This window comes from Giraffa tippelskirchi, chromosome 1, assembly GCF_054371585.1.
Source record: "Giraffa tippelskirchi isolate mGirTip1 chromosome 1, T2T-mGirTip1v1.2.pri, whole genome shotgun sequence".
In the NCBI taxonomy this organism is placed as follows: domain Eukaryota; kingdom Metazoa; phylum Chordata; class Mammalia; order Artiodactyla; family Giraffidae; genus Giraffa; species Giraffa tippelskirchi.
In genome coordinates, this window is record NC_137275.1 from 29,415,441 (window position 1) to 29,441,857 (window position 26,417).

The 26,417-nt window shown below is 38.0% G+C and overlaps 1 protein-coding gene across 5 annotated transcripts in view; it reads right to left on the minus strand.

Moving 5' to 3' along the window:
* MOB1B (MOB kinase activator 1B) overlaps window positions 1-26,417 on the minus strand; it is a 54,455-nt gene that overhangs the window by 20,199 nt on the left and 7,839 nt on the right. For 2 of the 5 annotated variants that reach the window (XM_081587498.1, XM_081587496.1), the window contains one exon: window positions 1,969-2,135. In XM_081587498.1, coding sequence (XP_081443624.1) covers window positions 1,969-2,135 — 167 coding nt within the window. Of the gene's footprint in view, window positions 1-1,968; window positions 2,136-3,715; window positions 3,738-6,691; window positions 6,706-7,384; window positions 8,430-26,417 lie in introns of those variants that run through there. The other 3 variants (XM_081587509.1, XM_081587514.1, XM_081587503.1) reach the window with 3 other exon arrangements.

Here is a 26,417-nt window from a genome sequence, read left to right on the forward strand (position 1 = left end):
CCCTCCCACTCCCCCTACCATCCCACCATCTAGGGTCATCACAGATCATCAAGCTGAGCTCCCTGTGCTATACCACAAGTTCCCAGTAGCTACCTACTTCCTCAGGTTTTTCAAATTAGAAAATGAGCTCTCAAATAAATGGTACAAGGCACAAAAAAAGTATCAAAAAAAAAAAAGAATATGCACATATGTTGGAAATTTATTCTGAATATTGTCCTTAAAGTATCATAGAACTATCTAATAAGTTAGATGAGTCTCAACAATAAAGCAAACAAATTACTTTTATCTCTTCAGTAAATAAAGTCTCTAGGGTCAGGAGGATAACCGTAGTGTAATAAATACTGCTCTTAAGAAACTGCTGTCACAGTGAGGTTTTAAGACATCTCAGTAAAATCCTTTAGGTTCCTAAAAGTTATCAGTGGGTGGCAGCTCAATTTATAAATCCCGTGATATGTTTCAAACCACGATAAAATACCATCAAATATTATAATAAAAATATGGTTCTGCTTTTCCTTAGTCAAAGCCTAGACATTTAGTATATATTTTCAATTAAATTTAATTTTATTTCTACTAGAGTCATATAAATTTCCTCCAATTATAAAACTTTATTATTTCCTCACCAAGGCCGATAAACCTTGAATACTAAAAGTACCACTTTTATTTCCCCACTTTCTCTGCTTAACTCTCAGGAATATATTTACTTTTTACTTATATTTTTTTCTTCCTAGAGGTTAAGAATATATCATAAATATATTTCACTAATTTCATAAGATCACTATTGAATTAAAAAAAAAAAAGCATAGTTAAGCCCAATAACTGAGTATGCTAGTCAAAGAGGCAATTTTGCATAGTAGTTAAAGCAGTCTCTGAAATTTTATAACTATATTTGAGCCCAGCCTCTACCGCTACTAGCTATATAACCTAGCCTAATTACTACAATTTTCTGTCTCAGATTTCTTATCAGTATACTCGGATAATAATAATACCTACATCATGAGGTTGTAAAGATGAAATAAAGTAACCCATGTAGAAGAAAATAGAAACAATAATTTGAAAAGATACATGCACCCCAATGTCAAAGCAGCATATGGAAGTTAATAGCCAAGATACAGAAGCAACCTAAAACATCCATCAACAGATAAATGGATAACGGTGTGTGTGTGTATTTATATATATATACATATATATATATCTCCCTCACACATCTATACACACACAATGGTACATTACTGAGCCACAAAAAAGAATGAAATTTACCATTTGCAACAACATGGATGGACCTGGAAGGTATTTTGCTGAGTGAAGTTAAGTCAAACACAGAAAGACAAATTCTATATGATATCACTTAAATGTAGGAACTAAAAAATTAAATGAATGAATATAACAAAACAGAAACAGACTCACAGATATAGAGAACAACTATTGGTTACCAGTAGGAAGAGAGAAAGGAAGAAGGGCCAGATAGAGACAGGGAATTAAGAGGTACAAACTAGCAAGTATCAAATAAATAAGCTACAAGGGTATACTGTACAGCACAGGGAAATAGAGCCATTATACTGCAATAACTTTAGATGCAGTATAATCTATAAAAATACTGAATCACTATATTATACGTGTGAAAACAATATTGTAAATCAATTAAACTTCAATAAAATAAATAAAAATAATCATGTAAAAGAATAGCAGAGTGCCAGACACATAGTGTCCTACAAACATCAGTTGCTGTATTATTATTTTTTCCAAGAAGATGGTAAATCTATGCTTTGTATTACATGATAACAGGAGATAATTTCATGTAATTCCATATTCAGAAATAAGGTATCATAAAGGTTACAGTGGGTTGAGGTACCACTATATCGTGGTATTAGGTTGCTAACTAAATGCTAGAAAACACAGCACCCAACATTCATCTGCAATGAGTCTACTAACCTAACTGAGAGTCCACTGAGAAACAGAAAGGCTACTTACTGTTCACTGCAACCCACTCATTTAGATCTTCCCCCTCGGGAAGCATGACGGCCATCCGGAGGTTGCCACTGCCAAGAGTGGCCTCTGCATGCTTTAAGAGCTCATACTGGTGAGAACCCTCTGGAATGTTCTTCTTTGGTTTAAACGTTTTAGATGAGCGACTCCCACTATGAATAGAAAAGAAAAAAAAGTGGTTAAGGCATGACCTTCCACAGAGTCTACCACACTATATACTACTGGACAAAACAACACAGAAGTGATCCTAAATGTCCACCAATATATAGCTTCAAATTGTACTGGCTACATTAAATCTTGGAAATATCATTGCTGTAACTACTGTTTGATACCCCAAACTCCTACAAACCTTCTCTATATTCTCTACTGTAACTATAAAGGAGAGAAAAGAATTTTTAGCTATAACTAATCCAGCTAACAAATCCAACAATAAATTAATGATTTAGGATTACAGGTAAGTAGTCTGTGATAATCTTTAATCATTGTATTCTTTTTTACCCCTATTCTAAGTCTCTCATCTAAGATAAATAATTTCCTTTGTACAGAAAGCACTGTAGCCCACCAGGCTTCTCTGTCCATGGGGATTCTCCAGGCAAGAATACTGGAATGGGTTGCCATGTCCCCCCTCCAGAGGATCTTCCTGACCCAGGCTCAACTCTTAACACTGACCCCTCTCCATGCCAGGGTGTGGTGTGTGTATGTCTGTCTGTCTGTCTCCTTGCCGGGAGTGGATGTGTGTGTGTGTGCACACACATGTGTTAAATCACTTCAGTCTCTACTCAATAGCCAAGAATCTGTTTAGAAACACTAATCAGGCGATGTTACTCCTCTGCTTAAAACCACACTCAGTGGTTTCCCAGTGGACTTCAGAGTAAACCCCAAAGTCAAATATTAAACATAGTAAGGCTCTGGACCCACATTAGAGTATGGAAACTCTTCTTCAGTTTAATCAGATAATGTATTAAAAGTCAAATTCTCTCCCAGCATCTCTGAAATATGAAATATGAAAACGTGGAAAAGATTATCATGCCTACCAAACTTGAGGCTTATTTCATTTTCCTCCCCCTCCTTCTCCTTTATCAAAATTTAGTATGAAAAATAAACTTGACTAATAATTTTTTTTTTTTTACATTTAAAATTTTTTGTTTGTTTGTTTGTTTTTTTTAATAAATTTATTTATTTTAGTTGGGGGCTAATTACTTTACAATATTGTAATTTTTTTTTGACAAAGGACATTTTTACTAATTTGTGTATGATTAAGTACAAAAATAGCTTTTCTAACACCAATCTGGTGTATGTATTCAGACCAAGTGTTACACACTCTCCCTTCAATTAGCCCACTGATCAGACCGGTGCCGCAACTGATGATGTAACAAAGCTGCTCTGAAAAGGGCCGGCAGAGAACATGAGAACAATAAGCACATCAACCGAGCCTGCACCCAGGAGGGTCCCCACAAATATCTACTTATTGAACCACTATCCCTTCAAGTGTTAGGCTTCCAAATGTTTTCTTGATTGATGACCCATTCAGAATTGGTCTTCCACAAAACTAAACACATTCTCCTCAAAGACCTTACACTTAGGTAAAAAGAAAAAAAAAAAAATCTGAGTTTGGTTTTGTGAAGGTCAGTTCTGACACTAATCAGCTATGTTATTTAAGGCAAATTACCCAACTTCCTTGAGCCTATTTCTTCTTTAATAGTGAGAGCCTAACAACAATAATAAAACTTACCATTACCTGTATCAGGCAAGAGCTGCAAAATGAGAAAATAATAAATGAGAAAAAAAGCTTTTAAAACTGTAAAATGCTGTGCAAATGTTAGTATCCTTCCTTTTCCTGAACCAGAATGACTCACAGTAAAAAATGAAATGGTAGTCCAACGTCCAAAGCTGGACTCAACCCCTACTCCCACTCTCATTTCCTAAGACTGGATGGGGAAATTTTTACTTTGGAAACAAATGCTCTTACACATTAAGTTACAAATAGAATTTTTTTTTTAATTGTTTTAGTTTGGGTTTTTTGGTGCTTTTCCTATTCAAGTGATCTCAGAATAATGGTGGGGATAGACAGGAAATCAAGAAAACAAGGTGCCAGTCCTCATTTTGCTATTTTCTTCTTATGTTACTTAGGAAACTACAAATTATCATCTGGGCTTCGATTTCTTTATTTTGCTTTTTTGAAAGTCTGGAAAATAACTTTTTACAGAGGGTATAATTTAGAGATGAGATGATGTTTATAAAATGCTTTCAGTTTCCTGAGTTCTCTCCCTTCTCAGTTCCTCATGTCCAAGCACAGTCATACTTCCAAAATGCTTTGAAGTCCTCCACTGAATTCCCCTTCTTTCTGACCCTTCTGCTTTATTCAGGCAAAATAATTAATCATTTCAGTATTCTGATTTTTTAAATGTTCTTTTTTTAAATTATATTCAACTTTTTCAACTGCTACCTGAAACTTCAACCAGGATGCATCCTACTCTGGAAGGGGTGATCAGTACTGCTCCTTATTCCCATGTCAAAAGACCAACTGAAGAGTCCTCAAGTTCAAAAGCACAAGTACCAAAACATGTACACAAAATTCCTCATCAGTGAGTTCAAGCTCTTACACTAACGAGTGCAAGCTCTTACACTAATGTGGCCAAATATATAAGGTCTATGTAAAAACCCAAACGAACTTTTCAGCTAACCCAGTATCTCACATGGCATGTTAAGATACTTGATGCAAATATTAAAAAACATTTTCAATAACAGAAAGTATGTAGTCCCCCCACCCCACCCTTTTCAGAGTCTGTCTATACAAGCATAAAAATGCTTGTGCTTGTTTTGTACAACTGTTGCATACTACAGTATACTAAAGAATGTTTTCCACTTTAATATGTCCAGAAGATTGTTGTACTTTAAAGTAGAAGTAGATCTACTTTATTCTTTTCAAAGACTGAATAATATTTCCTTATATAGATAGATAATATTTTCAACCAGTCACCTATTGATAAACATTTAGGTTGTTTCCAGTCATTTATCACTTTAAACAATGCTGCAGTAAGTCTCCTCATACCATAAAAGATAAATTCTTAGAAGAAAAATTGCCCTGCTAAAGGGCATATACATTTTTAATGTTTACATAAGGTCTGTTTTCCCCCCCAAAATAAGCTGGATTCTTTTTAAACTCATTAACAATGTATGAGAGTAGCTGTATACTGTTTTGGTCCTAGAGGACAGGAATTCAGCTAGTTTCTCTTGTATAGCTCCCAACAGGACATCATAATTATATTACAACTTAGAGCTTTCTGATTAGAATGTAAATGTGATTGACAAGCCATAGCATTACCCTGAAGTCTTTTCTTTTAAAATAAATACCCAGGAGTCAGGTTTGTTTATCCCAGTCCTTTTACTCATATTTGAAGGTCAATCAATTTCTAGAGAAAGATAGAATGGCTTGACAAGAAAATAACTGAGGCTTAAGGGAAAACTCTGACCACAAATCCCTTATAATTAGTCATTCAATTTGATCTATTTTTAGTAAATTTAATAAGCATTGTGTACTTCCTCTTTGAGACCCTAAAGAATAGACTGGTCCCCATTGTGACATCTACATTTATTCTCATAAACCATTTGTTACCATCTCAACACAGTTACACCCATCATTACCCTCAATTTGAACTATTTACTGTTCAATCCAACTATCAACAAAATTGATATTTTCTAAATTGGGTTGGAGAATCTTAAGGCTGAAGGAATTAGGGAGGGGGTTTTCACAGAGAACTCAAAACAGGGGTACTAGGAAGGACTGAAAAGTAAAAGTGTTAAGTCATTCAGTGGTGTCTGACTCTTTGCGACTCTTTGCGACTCTTTGTAGCCCTCCAGGCTCCTGTGTCCATGGGATTTCCCAGGCAAGAACTGAACTGGATAGCCATTCCCTTCTCCAGGGTATCTTCCCTACCCAGGGACCAAATCCAGGTCTCCTGCATTGCAGGCAGATTCTTTACCATCGAAGCCACTGGGGAAACCCCACTAAGAAGGTTTAGAAGAATATATATCTGTATATAATTTAGACAGTGAAAAACACGTCAATATATTCAAAATTAGGAAGAAATTTACATCAACTTATTTGCGTCAACAACTCCATATCTTCAAAGTTAAGCGACTTACTCTGATCACCTAGCTAATTAAATGGCAGAAGCTGGAATTCAACAAAAAGACAACTCACAGACTGGGAGAAAATATTTGCAAATGAAGTGACCAACAATGGATTAGTCTCCAAAACCTGCAAGCAGCTAATGAGGCTTAACATCATCAAAACAAACAACCCAATCAAAAAATGGGCAGAAGACCTAAATAAACATTTCTCCATAAAGGACATACAAATGGCCAAGAGGCACATGAAAGATGCTCAACACTGCTAATTATTAAAGAAATGCAGATCAAAACTATAATGAGATATCATCTCACACCAGTCAAAACAACTGTCATCATAAACATCCACAAACAATAAATGCTGGAGAGGGTGTGGAGAGAAGGGAACCTTCCTACACTGTTCAGAACATAAACTGGTACAGCCACTAGGAAGAAGAGTATGGAGGCTTCTTAAAAAAACTAAAAATAGAGCTATCATATGACCCTGCAATTCCATTCTTGGGCATACATCCAGAGAAAAACATAGTCCAAAAGGATAAATGCATTCTGAACTTCACTTCACTGTGGCACTATGCACAATAGCCAAGACATGGAAGCAACCAAAATGCCCATCAACAGAGAAATGGATAAAGAAAATGTGGTGCATATATACAATAGAATATTACGTGGCCACTAAAAAGAATGAAACGAAGCCATGTGCAGCAACAGGAGTAGACCTAGAGATTGTCATACTGAGTAAAGTTAAGTCAGACAGAGGAAAAATAGCATATGACATCCTTTTATATGCAGAATCTAAAAGTAAATGATACAAATGAACTTATTTACAAACAGACTCAAAGACTTAAAGAATGAACTTATGGTTGACAGGAGGAAGGCTGGGAGTAAGGGATAGTTAAAGTTTGGGATTGACACATATATAAGGCTATGTTCAAAACAGATGATCAACAAGGACCTACTGTATAGAACACAGAACTCTGCTCAATATTATGTGGCAGACTGGATGGGAGAGGAGTATGAGGGAGAATGGATACATGTATATGTATGGCTGAGTTCCTCTGCTGTCCACCTGCAACTGCCGCAACTTATAAATCACCTGTACCCCAATACAAAATAAAAAGTTAAAAAAAAACAACAAAAAACAGTCCATTATCTTCAAGTCACTTTACATTACCAAGCCTCAGTTTGTAATAATGATACCTACCTTACTATTGAACCCTGTAGTAACAATTCTATTAATACTAGCTCTCTTTGATCCACCTTCAGTACCAACCTGTCATTCACATCAGCAGCTCCTTCTATAGGTCTAAGTCCAACACTAGAGATCAGGGACTTGATAAACACTTGTTAATTTCAGTCAATGTCAGACTGAAAACTCCTGGATTACAATAGTAATGATGATGATTAATATTAACAACATTTACTGCAGACCTTGTACTCTTTAAGTATTTTACATACAATATCTCATTTAATCTTCATAACTCTATGATGTCTATCAGTTCAGTTCAGTTCAGTTGCTCAGTCGTGTCCGACTCTTTGCAACCCCATAGAATGAAGCAAGCCAGGCCTCCATGTCCATCACCAACTCCTGGAGCTTGCTCAAACTCATGCCCATCCAACCATCTCATCCTCTGTCATCCCCTTCTCCTGCCTTCAATTTTTCCCAGCATCAGGATCTTTCCTAATGAGTCAGTTCTTCACATCAGGTGGCCAAGTATTGGAGCTTAAGCATTAGACCTTCCAATGAACATTTAGGACTGATTTCCTTTAGGATGAACTGGTTTGATCTCCTTGCAGTCCAAGGGACTCTCAAGAGTCTTCTCCAACACCACAGTTCAAAAGCATCAATTCTTCGGCACTCAGCTTTCTTTTTCCAACTCTCACATCCATACATGACCATTGGAAAAACCACAGCTTTGACTGTACAGACTTTTGTCGGCAAAGTAATGTCTCTGCTTTTGAATATGCTGTCTAGGTTAGTCATAGCTTTTCTTTCAAGGAGCAAGCGTCTTCTAATTTCATGGCTGTGATCACCATCTGCAGAGATTTTGGAGCCCAAGAAAATAAAGCTTCCACTGTTTCCCCATCTATTTGCCATGAAGTGATGGGATTGAATGCCATGATCTTCATTTTTTGAATGTTGAGTTTTAAGTCAGCTTCTTCACTCTCTTTCACTTTCATCAAGAAGCTCTTCAGTTCCTCTTCACTTTCTGCCATAAAGGTGGTGTCATTTGCATATCTGAGGTTATTGATATTTCTCCTGGCAATCTTGATTTCAGCTTGTGCTTCTTCCAGCCCAGCGTTTCTCATGATGTACTCTGCATAGAAGTTAAATAAGCCAGGTGACAATATATAGCCTTGACATACTCCTTTCCAATGGACGTACGTCCGTTGTTCCACGTACGGTTCTAACTGTTGTTTTTTGACCTGCATACAGATGTCTCAGGGGGTAGGTATGATGTACTTTATTTTATGGGTAACAAAACTGAGGCTTAAAGTACTTAATTTGCTCAAGCTTTTAAAATTGGTAAAGTAAGGAGCCAAAATTTAAGCCTAGGATTTAAATATTCAAAGTCCATTCTTTTATCCACTACCCAACACTACATGATACTTATCTTTATCTTCTATAGCTGTGATGGATGTACAATTTTGTGAATATACTAAATCCACTAAACACTTTAAAAGACGAATTTTATAGTATGTTAATTATAGCATAATTTTTTTTAATGTTTAAAGAAAAATCTTTACTATTAAAAAACTAAGTAGCCTCACAATAATGTTCCTCACCACCTCAATGTCAGTTTCTTCCATTTATTTCACTCTTGCATTCCTTCATCCAACTAGAATATTCTGACCACCCACTTACTATATTCTAAGTAGCACTGTTCTAAGCCCTGGGACATAGCACTGAACAAGAGAATCTCTATTCTCATGGTAGGGAAAGGAGGCAGAAAAAAAACAAATAAATAAAACTAACAATACAGTATTGGTTAGTGCTAAGTGCTATGGTGAAAATAACATTTCACATCAATTATATGATGTGACAAATAATGTGATACGACAAGGAACTTTATTAGATTAGGTGGTTCGAGCAGGCCTCCATAAGGCCAGAAAGACAAGAAGGAATCAGCCATGTGACAACTAGCAAAGAGGGAAGAGCATTCCAGGCTTACAGGACAAACTAAGTGTTTGCACAAAGGTGACTTTTTCAGAAAGAGGGGTAAAAAGGTAACTGTAATGAGAGCATCATGAATGACAGTATACGAAATCAGAAAAAGCTTGTAGACCCACACTAGCTAAGATTTTAGAGTTCAAAGTATGGAATTTAGATTACTATTTTAAGTATAAATGGGAAGCCATGGCAGAATCTTTTTTTTTAAAAAAGGAAGTATAATATGACTTAATTTAATGATCTAAAAAAGACCATTCTAGTTTCCATGTAGATTGGCAGGAGGGTAAAAGTGAAAACAGAGAAACCAGTTAAGAAACTAGTATAAAGCAGAAAGATGGCCTGGTCTAATGGGGACAGAAAGATGAAGCCAGGTTCCAATATTTGTAGGTAGAACCAACAGGATTCACTTTGGATTTCAGAATTTGTCGAGTGGTAAAGACAAGATAATCAAGGAAGACTGCTAGGTTTTTAGACTCAAGTAGGTAGATAACAGGCCATTTATTAAGATAGGTTTGGGGAGATGGATTTTGCCCATATTAACTTAAGATATCTATTAAACACCCAAATGGGTAAGTTAGTATGCAGTTGCACCTAATCTTCAAGAAAATTAGAGATACCAAAGGAACATTTCCTGCAAAGATAGGCTTGATAAAGGACAGAAATGGTATGGACCTAACAGAAGCAGAAGATATTAAGAAGAGGTGGCAAGAATACACAGAAGAACTGTACAAAAAAGATCTTCACGACCAGAGATCAAATTGCCAATATCCGCTGGATCATCGAAAAAGCAAGAGAGTTCCAGAAAAACATCTATTTCTGCTTTATTGACTATGCCAAAGCCTTTGACTGTGGGGATCACAATAAACTGTGGAAAATTCTGAAAGAGATGGGAATACCAGACCATCTGACCTGTCTCTTGAGAAACCTGTATGCAGGTCAGAAAGCAACAGTTAGAACTGGACATGGAACAACAGACTGGTTCCAAATAGGAAAAGGAGTACGTCAAGGCTGTATATTTATTTAACTTATATGCAGAGTACATCATGAGAAACGCTGGGCTGGAAGAAAGACAAGCTGGAATCAAGATTGCCGGGAGAAATATCAATAACCTCAGATATGCGGATGACACCACCCTTATGGCAGAAAGTGAAGAAGAACTAAAGAGCCTCTTGATGAAGGTGAAAGAGGAGAGTGAAAAAGTTGGCTTAAAGCTCAACGTTCAGAAAACTAAGATCATGGCATCTGGTCCCATCACTTCATGGGAAATAGATGGGCAAACAGTGGAAACAGTGTCAGACTTTATTTTTGGGGGCTCCAAAATCACTGCTGATGGTGATTGCAGCCATGAAATTAAAAGACGCTTACTCCTTGGAAGGAAGGTTATGGCCAACCTAGATAGCATATTTAAAAGCAAAGACATTACTTTGCCAACAAAAGTCTGTCTAGTCAAGGCTATGGTTTTTCCAGTGGTCATGTATGGATGTGAGAGTTGGATGGTGAAGAAAGCTGCGTGCCGAAGAATTGATGCTTTTGAACTGTGGTGTTGGAGAAGACTTTTGAGTGTCCCTTGGATTGCAAGGAGATCCAATCAATCCATCTTAAAGGAGATCAATCCTGGGTGTTCATTGGAAGGTCTGATGTTGAAGCTGAAACTCCAATACTTTGGCCACCTCATGCAAAGGGTTGACTCATTGGAAAAGACCCTAATGCTGGGTAGGATTGGGGGCGGGAGGAGAAGGGGACGACAGAGGATGAGATGGTTGGATGGCATAACCGACTCGATGGACATGGGTTTGGGTAGACTCCGGGAGTTGGTGATGGACAGAGAGGCCTGGCATGCTGCAATTCATGGGGTTGCAAAGAGTCGGACACGACTGAGCGACTGAACTCAACTGAACTGCACCTACACATCTCATGCTAAGATGAATGATCAGACTGAAGGTAACTAATATTCTTGACATCTTCACTGGTTAGCGCACTGCCAAAAGATGCACTAGTATGTTATTAAAACGAGTATTTTATAAGCTATCAGAAGTCCTACAGTAAAGAAAATTTATTAGAAAAATCATTTATGGTTTATCTCAAGGTTTCCCAAAGATCATTAGTCATGGAAACTTTGCTTCCCCATTTAAAATCTTGCTCTTTAACATACATTCCCTGGAGGAGGGCACAGCAACCCACTTCATTATTCTGGCCTGGAGAATACCTTGGACAGAGGAGCTGGCAGGCTATAATCCAGAGAGTTGCAAAGAGTCGGACATGACTGAAGCGACTTAGCACGCATGCACACACTTTGAAGCATCACTAGGAACAAAGCTAGTGGAGGTGATGGAATTCCAGTTGAGCTATTTGAAATCCTAAAAGATGACTCTGTGAAAGTGCTGCACTCAATATGCCAACAAATTTGGAAAACTCAGCAGTGGCAACAGGACTGGAAAAGGTCAGTTTTCATTTCAATCCCAAAGAAAGGCAATACCAAAGAATGCTCAAACTCCCTCACAATTGCACTCATCTCATACACTAGTAAAGTAATGCTCAAAATTCTCCAAGCCAGACTTCAGCAATATGTGAACCATGAAATTCCAGATGTTCAAGCTGGTTTTAGAAAAAGCAGAGGAACCAGAGGTCAAATTGCCAACATCTGCTGGATCATCGAAAAAGCAAGAGAGTTCCAGAAAAACATCTACTTCTGTTTTATTGACTATGCCAAAGCCTTTGACTGTGTGGATCACAATAAACTGTGGAAAACTCTGAAAGAGATGGGAATACCAGACCACCTGACCTGTCTCTTGAGAAATCAGTATGCAGGTCAGGAAGCAACAGTTAGAACTGGATATGGAACAACAGACAAGGCTATGGTCCGTGTGATCAGATTAGCTAGTTTTCTGTAATTTCAGTTTCAGTGTGTCTGCCCTCTGATGCCCTCTCGCAACACCTACCGTCTTACTTGGGTTTCTCTTACCTTGGAAATGCACAAACCACCATTATGGCAGAAAGTGAAGAAGAACTAAAGAGCCTCTTGATGAAAGTGAAAGAGGAGAGTGAAAAAGTCATGGACATGTAAAACTTGTTCATAAACCTGGAAAAAGAACTCCTGCCCTAGTCTGTCTCCTTTCTCTGAAGCTATCATGAGAACATTCATTTTCTCCTAAAATCTAAGAGCTCCACATTTATTTTCTAATCCTTTAGAGATATGCTTTTGGATAAAGCCACACAGATGTTCAGGATGGTAAGTACAGGTCTTTTATTGGATGAAAAAAAATCTACAGTTTATAGTCTATGGTTTATTCTTTGTCTATAAAATAGTAACTCTAACAGAAAGCTTTCATCATATTTGTGTAATAATTCATATTAAAGTTCAAAACTATGGCATTTATTATTATAACTATGGCATTTAAAACTATGGCATTAAACTAATATTCTTAAGAAAATAAAAAGCCCACATGATGCCTATAAAACTGATCAAGTGTAATGGGAAATGGGAAAAACCTTTATTTCTTTTATTATTCAAAGGAAGATACTGGAAACATGAACACAAATGATATCATTTTTCTCCTATAAATCTAATTTCAAGTGTAGCTGACTGGTTTTGTTTTGTTTTTTTTTTAATGTATAACAGAGATAATTCCTAATTTGGAGATAAATTTTAACCAATGAATAATTAAGGTCAAAGACATTAAAGTTTAAATGAGATTTGTCAAAGCATACTTTAGAAGCATACCTGAATAATCTAGAATATAAGTGAGGAATAATAATAAATAGTAAAGAAATAAAATAGTTCCTTGCAGCTCAAATTTAGATTAATCTGTATTTTTATAAAAATTAGAGTTATTGAACTGTGTCAGGTAGAAAAGGGACTCTTAGACTCACTACTTACTAATACATTGCAATATAAAAGAACTCAAAAAATATTAAGTAGTTTAACTCATTGACAGATCCCTTTCAATTTCCTTTTACTTAGTGACACCATACAACTATGGATGCTTAACAGAACATGGCAATACAATAAATCTGTACCTGTAAGAAGACTGTTTTGAAGAGTGACAGTCAAAGATTGTGGGCTAAAAACAGACATTACCTTCCACTCCTTACTCAAAGCAATAATAATGTGAATTAAGAAAAAAATCAATCCCATAAGGAAAAGGAGAATAAAAGATGAGAAAACAGTAATTTTAGGAATTAGCAAGTAGATGAATAAATAATTGAATTAATATACCTAAGGAAACCTAACCCTGAACTTTGAAACCACCCAATTTACACCAGAGACTCCATAGAACGTTCAGGAATTACTAGCAGTAGGATACTCTGGAAGTAGGAATAGAGATGGAACAAGACTTCCTCAGTCTGTTTAAGAAGAGGTACACACCCAGATCCCCTCTGCAATCTACACAGTAGGCTTTTGTATTACCCCCTCATCCTGAGAAAAGACTAGAAACTAACGGTGTATTCTATAAAAAGAGGGCACAACAGAGAGGGTGTCTGGCTTAAGAGATACGATCACAGGCACAGTTGTAGGCAGATGCACCATATGTAACACTAGGTGATTACATGAGTTTGAAAAAAATCAATGTTGAGACTCCTTGCCTTTTCCCACAGAAGGATCTCTAAAACATTACAGTGCAGATAATAATCTCCAAGCAAAAACCAACTGTGCTTTTTTTTGGGGGGGGGGTAAATCTGACCATACCATATAAAGTTATAGAAAGAAATTTACACCAGGGATTCCTCAAGGTAACAGCCTAGCCATATCACCCTTCAGCAAATCCCATAGTTGATATGCCCCCCACACACAGAGATTCCAATTTGCTTTTCAGTTGTCCTACTTGTAAATAAAGTGCTTTCCAGGTGGCTCAGTGGTAAAGAATCCACCTGCAATGCAAAAGACACAGGTTTGATCCTTGGGTCAGAAATGGCAACCCACTCCAGTATTCTTGCCTAGGAAATCCTATGGACAGAGGAGTCTGGCAGGCTACAGTCCATGGAGTCACAAAAGAGTCGGACACAACTTACCAACTAAACAACAACTTATAAATAAAAACAGAAAGCAAAAGAGTTATCAGGACTTGAGGGAAGCCTCTAATATGCAAGAAGACATCAAAATACGAAAAAAAAAGAAAAAGCAACTTAAAGGATAAACAACGGAGAATAAAAATGCCCCCCAAAAACTATTAACATCCTCAGTGATAGAAAAAAAGTTATTGCTTTTGAAATAAGAAAGGAATATGAAATATGAAATAAGAAAGGAATACTATATAAAATAAGAGAAAGAAAAAAGGACTTTAAAATTTTTTTTTAAATGGTAGCAGAAATTAAAACCACAATAAAAAGAACAGAAAATAAAACCAAAGTAATCTCTTAGAACACAAAGCCTAAAAAACAAAGAAAGATATGGAAAAAGAAAAACATCAAGGGTCTGTCCAGGAGGCCCAAATTCTAACTAACAAGAATTCCAGAAGCACGTAAAAAAAAAACAAGGAAATATTCTGTCAAGAAAATACTTTACCAAGGAAATAAACCAATAAATTTTCTCAGAATTGAAAATGCCTTTTTAGACTGAGAGACCACCAACTCGGTGGATGAACCCACAACAGAAGAAGAAACTAAGAAATTTCAGAACAAAGAAGAGACCTTACAACAGTCCAGAAGAAAAAAAACAAGATACAAAGCATCAAAAGCCAGAAAGGTATTTGGACCTCTCAGTAACAAATGGAGCACCTCATCCATAAAAATTAAAATTCTGTGAGAAATTTTACAACCTAGAACTTGATACTCTGATATGATATCAATCAAGTACGAAGGTATATTCCTAGATATATAAGGTCTCAAAATATTAACAGTCCACTTACTGTTTTTAGTGAGCCTTTAGACAATCTTCCGCACCAAAAGTGAAGTGAAGTGAAAGTCACTCAGTCATGTCCGACTCTTTGCAACCCCATGGACTATACAGTCCATGGAATTCTCCAGCCCAGAACACTGGAGTGGGTAGCCTTTCCCTTCTCCAGCCGCACCAAAAAGAAAGGAGTAAATCAAGAGAGAGGACATGAGGTCCAAGAAAGAGAAAATCCAACCCAAAAGCCATGCAAAGGGAATCCCCAGAATGAAGGCAAAAGGAGATCCCAAATAACAGCTATACAGCAAGATTTATGTAACATTAGCCAACGGACTGGAGCAGATAAGAAAGCTCCAACAGACAGTATTCAAGAAGATAAAGTGACAGAATCTGAAATGTATTTCAAGGTTAACTAGGGAAGTGTTTGGGGGTTAAAAAAATGTATTAAGTACACAGAAAATAAAACAAAAAATTTCCAGATACAGCAAGAAGCTGTTCAGGAAAGAAAACAAAATTACAGTATATACACGGCTCAACTATCAACAGTGTTTATTTATATAGGGTTAATTATATTGAGAAGCTGGTAGGATGGAAGGATGTATATATAAGATGGGATGTATACAGATATAAATATAGATATACATGGGGATACCATGGGAGTGATACCCTCTTCTTCCATAATAAGAATGTGTGTGTGTTAGTCACTCAGTCGTGTCTGACTCTTTGTGACCCCATGGACTGTAGCCCACCAGGCTCCTTTGTCCCTGGGATTCTCCAGGCAAGAATACTGGAGTGGGTTGCCATTTCAATAGTTAATGCCTAAAGTGAAAAAAAAAATCAGCATGTAACAATATAAACTAGTTTGAGATAAGAAATTAAAAATTAAGACAATCAGGTAAAAGAGTTCATATGGGTGTATCCAGAAACAGGAAAAGAGGGATGGTTTTTCTGACAAGTCTTAGAGAACTATTTGATTCTACTGAATTAAATTGTCATGTACATGCATAATACTGACAAAAATCAAAACTAAATTTTTAGAAGTTTAAAAGCTTAATAAAAAAATAGTTCGAAAGCTTGCTAAAACTTGGCAATAAAATGAGTCATGTACAGAAATGTTAATAAACTATCTTTAAAATCTAAGCATCATGTACAATATATTTCTGACTCCAGCACTATTTACAGTACACTATAGACAAGGAACCCCAAAGAGATGGGAATACCAGACCACCTTACTTGTCTCCTGAGAAGCCTGTTTGAGGGTCAAGAAGCAAAAGTTAGAACCAGACATGGAACAACAGACTGGTTCCAAATGGGGAAAGGAGTATGACAAGGCTGTATATTGTCACTCTGCTTATTTAACTTATATGCAGAGTATATCATGTGAAATGCCAGGATGGAAGAATCACAAGCTGGAACAAGACTGCCAGGAGAAATATCAACAACCTCAGATATGCAGATGATACAACTCTAATGACAAAAAGTGAAAAGGTGCTGGGGTCACAAAGAGTCAGACATGACTGAATGACTGAACTGAACTGAAGAGGAACCAAAGAGCCTCTTGATGACGGTGAAAAAAGAGAGTAAAAAAGCTGGCTTAAAATTCAACATTCAAAACACTAAGATCATGGCATCTGGCCCTATCACTTCATGGCAAATAGAAGGAGAAAAAATGGAAACAATGGTAGATTTAATTTCCTGGGCTCCAAAATCAATGCAGACAGTGACCACAGCCATGAAATTAAAAGATGCTTGCTCCTTGGAAGGAAAGCTATCACAAATTTAGACAGCATATTAAAAAGCAGACATCACTTGGCTGACAAAGGTCCAGACAGTCAAAGCTATGGTTTTTCTGGTAGCCATGTACGGATGTGAGAGTAGAACCATAAAGAAGACTGAGCACCAAAGAACTGATGCTTTCAAATTTATGGTGCTGGAAGACTCTTAGGAGTCCCTTGAACTGGAAGGAGATCAAATCAGTCAATCCTAAAGGAAATCAACCCTGAATATTTATTGGAAGGACTGATGCTGAAGCTGAAGCTCCAATACTTTGGCCACCTGATGCAAAGAGGCGACTCAATGGAAAAGACCCTTATGCTAAGGAAGACTGAGGGCAGGAAGAGTAGGGGACGACAAAGGATGAGATGGTTGGATGGCATCACTGGCTCAATGGACATGAATTTGAGCAAATTCCAGGATATAGAAGACAGAGGAGGCTGGTGTGCTGCAGTCCATGGGGTAACAAAGAGTTGGAAACGACTTTGCAGCTGAACAACAAGTAGATAAGGAAACCAAAATCACTTATATATATATATATATATATGCAGACTTCTACCACTAATGCTTTATTACCTGGTGGCTGCTACTGCTACCATCCTTAGCTCTATTATCAAAATCGTTTCAAAAACATTCACCTTAGAAACTTTGTCAGATTCAATCAGTTTGATATGCCAGCGGCCCCTGAGGAAACCCAAAGTTATCAGTTAAATATATATCAAGATGAGATTTGTAAAAGCAGCATGCAGCACAGGGTAGTATGAAAATACTGCCAGCTAACCGACCTATGGCCCTGGAATCAGAGTACCTGTACTACTTAGTGAGAGACTCTGATTTAGTTACTTATTACTGAGCCTCTCAGGAGCCTTATCTGCCTCATCTGAAAACGAAGGAAGCATTATGTTGCAGAGTTGTTTTGAGGATTAGAAATCAGTAAGTAAATACTAATGCAATGCCTGGCACAAGCATCAATAAAAGCCATCAACGGACTTCCCTGGTGGCCCAGTGGTTAAAAGTTCTCCTTTCAATGCAGGGGTGCAGTTTGATACCAGCTTGATCCTTGGTTGGGGAGCTAGGATCCCACATTCCTCAGAGCCAAAAAGGCAAAACACAGAACAGAAGCAGTGTTGTAACAAATTCAAAGACATCAAAAAAATACATATTTAAAAATATTTTTTTAAGGCCATCTACCATTATTATTTACCTTGAGCATTATCTACTTCATATGGTATAGGAGAAACCTTGATTTTGCAGCTGGGTACTCTGGGCTGGAATCCCTAATTTGCCTTGTATTGGTCAGGTGACTTTGAGAAAGTTACTTAATCATTCTGACTGCAAAAAAGGAGAAATCACATCGCCTTGCATAAGGGATGGTTTATCTGAAAACCAAACTATATGCACAGAAATACAGAGCATAGGAGATTCAAGAGGAAGGGGACATATGTATACCTATGGTTGATTCACGCTGATGTACAGCAGACACCAGCATAATATTTAAAGCAATTATCCTTCAATTAAAAATAGATTAATTAAAAAAAAAGAAATACAGAGCATAAGCTGGTGTATAGTCAGTGCTCAGTAATTGATGGCAGTTAAATATATGTGTACCATCTCTTTAACTTTTGCAGTGAAGGTCCATCATAGACATAAGTTGAGTTATGGCTACATATTATCCTTTTATAATAAGCAATTGCAAAAAATGGGAAATCTGTAATATCAAAAAATACCAGTAAAACAGTAAGACACTTGGAATTCCTGTTATCATCGAGAATTTGTTTTTATAATTGACTAAGTGTAGCCTTGGAAATCACAAGATCTTAGTCTCAACTGATTTTTCTAAAAATAAGATGTGGGAACAAAATCTTTTCCATTTCTAAAAATCACTAAATGTAAATTACTTCTCCAGAGATTTGATCTCATTCTTACCAATTTCACAAGTCACCATAAATCTTTCCAAATACCATTAGGAAGAAACACTGAATGCTGTCAAATATAAAACTGTTCTTTTAGAACTAAGGAGATAAGGCACAAAAGTACAGTGATTTTGCCCAGCCTACATACTCCAGATAACAAGCATAACTGAATTCTTCCATAAAGGAACTGGGATAAAATAATTCTTTCATTCAAGACTGTTTCATTCTCCCCTTCTGCTCAAAAGCAAGGATTTCCATCTTTCAGATCACCAATGGTTTAAGCATGAGCTTACGGTACCCAAACACAGAACAATCACAATACCTCTAAATAAAGACTAAAAACAGAAGAAGGCTGGGTGCCGAAGAACTGATGTTTTTGAACGGCAGTGTTGGAGAAGACTCTTGAGAGTCCCTTAGACTGCAAGGAGTTCAAACCAGTCAATCCTAAAGGAAATCAACCCTGAATATTCATTGGAAGGACTGATGCTGAAGCTGAAGCTCCAATACTTTGGCCATCTGATGCAAAGATAAGACCCTGATGCTGGGAAAGATTGAAGGCAGGAGGAGAAGGGGATGACAGAGGATGAGATGGTTGGATGGCATCACCGACTCAATGGACATGAGTTTGAGCAAGCTCTGGGAGATGCAAGACAGGGAAGCCTGGCATGCTGCAGTCCATGAGGTCGCAGAGTCAGACATGACTGAGCGACTGAACAACAACAACAAAGAAAGGACTCATGGATAGTAGTATGTCAGGAAAGTCCCTGTGGAAAATAATACATCAGTTTAGTTTCAGTTCAGTCACTCAGTCATGTCTGACTCTTTGCGACCCCATGAACCGCAGCACGCCAGGCCTCCCTGTCCATCACCAACTCCCAGAGTCCACCCAAACCCATGTCCACTGAGTCGGTGATGCCATCTAACCATCTCATCCTCTGTCATCCCTTTCTCGTCCTGCCCTCAATCTTTCCCAGCATCAGGGTCTTTTCAAATGAGTCAGCTGTTCGCATCAGGTGGCCAAAGTATTGGAGTTTCAGCTTCAGCATCAGTCCTTCCAATGAACACCCAGGACTGATCTCCTTTAGGATGGACTGGTTGGATCTCCTTGCAGTCCAAGGGACTCTCAAGAGTCTTCTCCAACACCACAGTTCAAAAGCCTCAACTCTTCGGTGCTAAGCTTTCTTTATACTCCAACTCTCACATCCATACATGACTACTGAAAAAACCATAGCCTTTACTAGACGGACCTTTGTTGACAAAGTAACATCTCTGCTTTTTAATATGCTGTCTAGGTTGGTCATAACTTTCCTTCCAAAGAGTAAGCATCTTTTAATTTCATGGCTGCAATCACCATTTGCAGTGATTTTGGAGCCCAGAAAAATAAAGTCAGCTACTGTTTCCACTGTTTCCCCATCTATTTCCCATGAAGTGATGGGAGCAGATGCCATGATCTTAGTTTTCTGAATGTAGGTAAACCTAGGAACCAAAGGCAGAGCAAGAACCGTATTGTACAAGAAAGGTACAATTAAAAAAAAAAACAAAGCCCCTTTAATCCTAATATTGTCATCTATAAAAGTTACATTTGATATTATCTGAGTTTCACCTATACTCTCTAGTATCTGGAAAGGGCTTCAACTATGGCCATTTAAAGCTAAGAGTGTGCATGCATGCTCAGTCGTTTCAGTCGTGTATGACTCTTTGCAACCCTATGGATGGCAGCCTGTCCATGGGATTCTCCAAGAAGAATACTGGAGGGAGTTGCCATGCCCTCCTCCAGGCAATCTTCCCAACCCAGGGATTGAACCTGTGTTTCCTGCACTGCAGTCAGATTCTTTACCACTGGGCCACCAGGGAAGCCAACAACTGAGAGAGAGTAACACAAATGAGCGAAAACCATCAAAGAAGAGAAAAAACACAAAACTAAATGCAAGATTCTTTCCCCTTCTCCCCAGTTTCTTTATGAACTAAGTGAAATGTGAATATCAGAACTGCCGTGAAAAAAAAGAACAAATTAATTAAAACTAGCATGGTTTCTCACACAAAAAATTATGCAAAGTATTTATTGATAAAATGATGGTGTTCTGAATTTTCATAACATATAACTTACTTTTGCTTACCACAGTTTGACTAGTAAGTGCTCAAAAACAATAAGCATATCATAAAGGCATATTCTTCAGAAACACTAGCAATTAGACACAACTACTTCTTCATAGTTTGGGGAAAAGACTCCACTTTGAAACAATTCAGAAAGAAAAACCCTGGCAGAGCTCTCTATCAGATTTCATAAGAAAGGCAATAAATGCGTTGAGAGTAAGTGAAAAGCAGTTTTACATCTACCTCCAGAACCTGTAGGTCATTTTTACAGTATGTCACCTGTTTCTCAAACGTGTTGATTACTTGCATTAAATTATCAGTTGCTTATCTACATTAAAATATCATAAAGATAACTAAGAAACAGGAAATTCAATAGAGTTAAATATCTCATTCTGTAATAAAATCCATCTCTATGGATAATTCATGCTTATCTTGGAGAAAAGTAGTATTTTCCTGTGTGCAACATGCTCAGGCATGTACGACTCCTTACCACCCCAGGACTGTAACCCTCCAGGTTCCTTGGTCTATGGGATTTTCCTGGCAAGCAAACTCGAATGGGTTGCCATTCCTCCTTCAGAGGATCTTCTTGATCCAGGGATTGAACCTGCGTCTCCTGCGTTGGCAGGCAGGTTCTTTACCACTGAGCCATATGGAAATAATTACATTCTACTGTTACTTTTCACATGACTATTAATTTTTAAATTTCACTTATTAAAAAACTGTACTCTAAATTTCAACATAAAAGATGTTACTTTCACCTTTTAAGATAAAGAGTAAAAAGGTTGATGACAATAAAAGCAAGCACCCTAAATATGCCATTAGAAATAAAGAAGACAAACAACCCAATAACAAAAAAAAAATAACCCAGTCAAAAATGGGCAAAGACCTAAAGACAGTTCCCCAAAGAATACATACAGATGGCTGATTAAGCACATGAAAAGATACCCAACATCACTAATTATTCAGTTCAGTTCAGTTGCTCAGTTGTGTCCGACTCTTTGAAACCCCATGGACTGGAGCACACCAGACTTCCCTGTCTATCACCAACTCCCAGAGCTTGCTCAAACTCATGTCCATTGAGTCGGTGATGCCATCCAACCATCTTATCCTCTGTTGTCCTCTTCTCCTGCTGCCTTCAACCTTTCCCAGCATCAGGGTCGTTTCCAATGACTCGGTTCTTCACATCAGATGGCCAAAGTATTGGAGCTTCAGCTTCAGCATCAGTCCTTCCAATGAATGTTCAGGGTTGATTTCCTTTGGGATTGACTGGTTTGATCTCCTTGCTGTCCAAAGGACTCTCAAGAGTCTTCCCCAGCACCACAATCTGAAAGCATCAATTCTTCTGCACTCAGCCTTCTTTATGGCCCAACTCACATCCGTACATGACTACTGGATGTATACATATATGAAGGCCAAGAAGTTCTCATGATTAGGATTCTCAGTGGTGTGATGGTGGTAGGGGATGCAGGGATTTGAGCACTTGTATTCACTGCTATTGGAACACAGTTTACCTTGGCAGGTAGAGAACATGCCTGGCATACGTAAGTCTTTGAAAGGATAAGACAACCGCGTCTCTATACAAAATTGTAAAATAAAGATTCAATAAATGAGTGTTTCAGATCTTTCTGTATATAACAGTCACCTATTTCCATTTCTCCAAAAGTCTCTGGAAGGGGAAAATTAGACCAGAATAAAGGAGAAATCACTCTTACCTCCACCTACCAGTATGAAAATACTTGAAAAATTTTTTTACTTCTAATTTATCTTTCCCTCCACCCCCGCCTCCCATCCCCTTTGGTAATCGTAAGTTTGTTTTCTAAGTCTGTGAGTCTGTTCTGTACATAAGTTTACTTGTATTATTTTTTAGATTCCACACGTAATCGATAACATATATAAAAAATTGTGACCAAGTATCAAATATGTAACAGGTACTATGCTAAATGATAAGCGATTTAAAAATGACTTTTGAAACTGCTGCATCCTCAAAGAGGTCACATACTCTGATGAGGAAGAAAGGCCTGAAAACTGACAAGTATAACATCTTTTTGATACGAGTTATAATAAGGACTGTGGAGGAGGACACTGACATGATATCTAACAAATTGGGAAGGAAGCATAAGTCAGAGAAAATGAGTTGGCTCCAGAAAGAATCAGCCTGCCAATGCAGCAGACAGGAGACACAGCTCGATCCATAGGTGGGTAAGATCCCCTGGAGGAGGAAATGGCAGCCCACTCCAGTATCTTTGCCTAGTAAGTACAGTCTGTGGAGTCGCAACGAGTTGGACATGCCTGAGCATGCACGCATGCCTGAACTAAAGAAATGGGGGTGGGATGGAGAAGGGCAGTCCAGACAGAACAGGAATGACATTTTACAAAGGTAGGCTGGCTTGGGAGTAATGTGTTGAAAGAAGTGGGAATAAAGGGGTAAACGGGTTGGGGGGTAGGGACATGGGGAGGGAATGGAGTGGGGAGGGGGTGGAGGGGTAGACAAGGAAGGAGTGAGCAGAGGAGGCTGGAGTGGTAAGCAAACACCATTATCATGAGGGCCCTCTATGCTTGGGACTTTGCCAACCCCTTCCAGCCCATTCCAATCTCTACTTGAGATCCCCAAGTGAACTGCAGAAAAAAACTGGGTCAAAGGATTCCAGCCACCTCCTTTCTGTATTAAAAAAAAACACAATGTGGGACTTCCCTGGTAGTCCAGTGGTTAAGATAACATTCTTGAAATGTGGCGAGGCGTGGGTTCAATCTCTGGTGGGGAACTAAGATCCCACACGTTGCAAAGCCAAAAAAACAGCAAAGAACACACACACACACACACCCATCCTCCCCACCATGTCACGGAATTCCCTGGAGGTCCAGTGGTTACGCTTGCTTTTCTTGCCATGGCCTGGGGTCAATCCTTGCGGTACAGCCAAAACAAAAACAAAAAATGTGATGCTAGAATGGAGCAATAGAAGCAGCAGTGCCAAAACTAAGCAAAATGGTCCCTCAAACCCATCCTCATAGAAACGGCCTCTGCTTAAAAATACAGAAGCACATATCTGCAAAACTTTTGTAGACCCATCTAAAAAAAAATTTTTTTTAGCCACCATGCAGCATGCAGGATCTTAGTTCCCCAACTAGGGACGGAACCCTCACTCCCTTCACTGGAAGTGCCGTGTCTTAACCACTGGACTACCAGGAAGTCCCATCTTACAACTTTTATAAACGCTTCTCTATTTCACACAAAGATGTTTGTACACTCAATGGGACATTAATAATAATCTCAATAATCTTTAACCTCATTAACCAATGGACTTCAAACCAATGAATCAAAAAAAAAAAATTATTGAAGAGCACATCCATGTTAACATGCCAGTCTCCAATTTTAAGATTCTTGAGAACAGAGACCACATTATATTTATTTCCGAACCCTTACCTTTCTTCTCCTGCCACTAGCAGCTAATAACACTATGCTTATACACAGGAGATGCCAATAAATATTTATTGTAATATTCAGCAATACGATGCTGAGATAGCTAAAAAAAAAAATTGAATTCAGAAAGAGTTTACATACTGGCTTGGGAATTTCATGACCAAGGATAACACTGTTTTGTACAGGACTCTCTGGTTGTTGAAAACCTCCATATACATTCTCTCATTTAATTCTCACATTTACCCAATGGCACAGGCATTTCTTTCACCCCAGTAAACAGAGAAAACAGAAGAAATTAAGTGATGTGCCCAAGGTCACATGGCCAGTGACAGACCAAAGACTCTTAAAACTCAGGCCTCCTCACTCACAAGCCACTGTTCTATGACAACCTTCAGTTAATCAAAAATATTTATATACTGAGGACATACTTGCCAAGCAAGTACATGCCAAGCATGTACTAACATGCTGGGAAATAAAACAGTGAACAAACCTTATGAAACTTACAGTCTAGGAAAGAGGAAAAGACCTTAAATAATAATTATAAATAATTATAAGTGTATAAAGACAACCAGAGAATTTAACCTTGAGGACTGTTAAAGAAAAAAAAGTATTCACTGACATTTGTTAAAAATGGTAAGGTAGATTTTATTCAGGAACAATCCGGCAGGTACAGGGGCCACTGCAGTGGGATTTTACAGTAGGCTAGACAGACTGAGCTCAACTCCAAATACAGCATTAGCAAGGCAAGTGGGAATTTATAACCAAGCAGCAGGGTGCAGGGGTGAATGAAAAAATTACCAAGACAATACATCAGGGGGACGGGCCTGAGTGGGGGGGGGGCAGTCTTGGTTAAACTGACCTAACAGGATTCTGAATAGTCCATGGAGTCGCAAAGAGTCAGACATGACTGAGCGACTGAACTGAACTGAATAGGATTCTTGTTGAACACGGGCCAAGGTGATCAGACATCACCTGAGGGATGGTGGTGGATGAGGAAGCAGATCAGATCCTGAGGATGGTAGGGGATTCTAGTTAAACTGACAAGTAGGGTTCTTACTAAAGCTAGACTTTTTACAAGGAAGTGCGCAGATAGGCCTAGGAGAAGGTTCAAGACTTGACCGAAGTGTGGTAAAGAATCTTTGTCAGGGCCTCGCAGAGTCTCTCAAGGACAGAGGTAGTGTTTTGCTGAACACCAAAGAATTTTCTTCTTTATTTTGAATCATTTAACTCAATATACAGACAAACTCCACTTACTATTGTCTAAAACGTCTCAAGCTTGAAGGTGCTTTTTAAAATCACTCCTAAGTGGTGCCAAAGCTCCATACTTTGTCTAAAGTAGACTTCTCAAGAGTTATATATAAATATTGATCTCAGCCCAGGAGATGACCTTCTGTCACCAGAGGGTCAAGAGTCACCTTTTGTCCCAATGGTGCTAAATAAAATGACAGTGATACTTTCTTTTAAATATTGAATGACAAAAAAAGGTAAAGGTATCTCTAGAACCTAGTTATCATTTGACAATACAGTCCCAACACCTTATAAAGATGCTCCCACTTGAGCAAAAGCTAAAATTAGTACAGTTCAACTGAGGAACACTTTCCCAATGTCTAGCCACTTAGAATTGTATTTTTTGGTATAGTTTGGCTCACTATAATCTGAAAAAAAGAATTATTTTTTTAAATTTCAGTTCTTGATAAACTGCCATGTCTCAAATTAAAAGCTTGAAAAGTTTAAGAAAGGATTGATTTAAAGGTTGAACAGTCTGACAGATAAAGACTCCTCTGGGAGTCCTTAACAAATAGGGTGGAGACACAAGCATCAGTACTCCAAACAATGCTGTGCTCCAGTTAGAGAGACTTCAGTTTTTACAAATCGGTTTGTTGTTCACTGGCTCAAAAGTGCAATTTCTAAGAGTCGAAACTAGGAGAACCAGCTGAACATTTGGCAGGGTTTGAGGAAGGGCTAGGGAGAATGGAGCCAGGCATATGTGAGTAAAACCTATAACCAATGGGGAGTTTTTACACAAAGAGCTACTTCAGTACTTAAATCTAATGCTACAGGCCACCAGCAAACAGATTCTCTAAAGAGGGTGTCATGCTGCTGCCC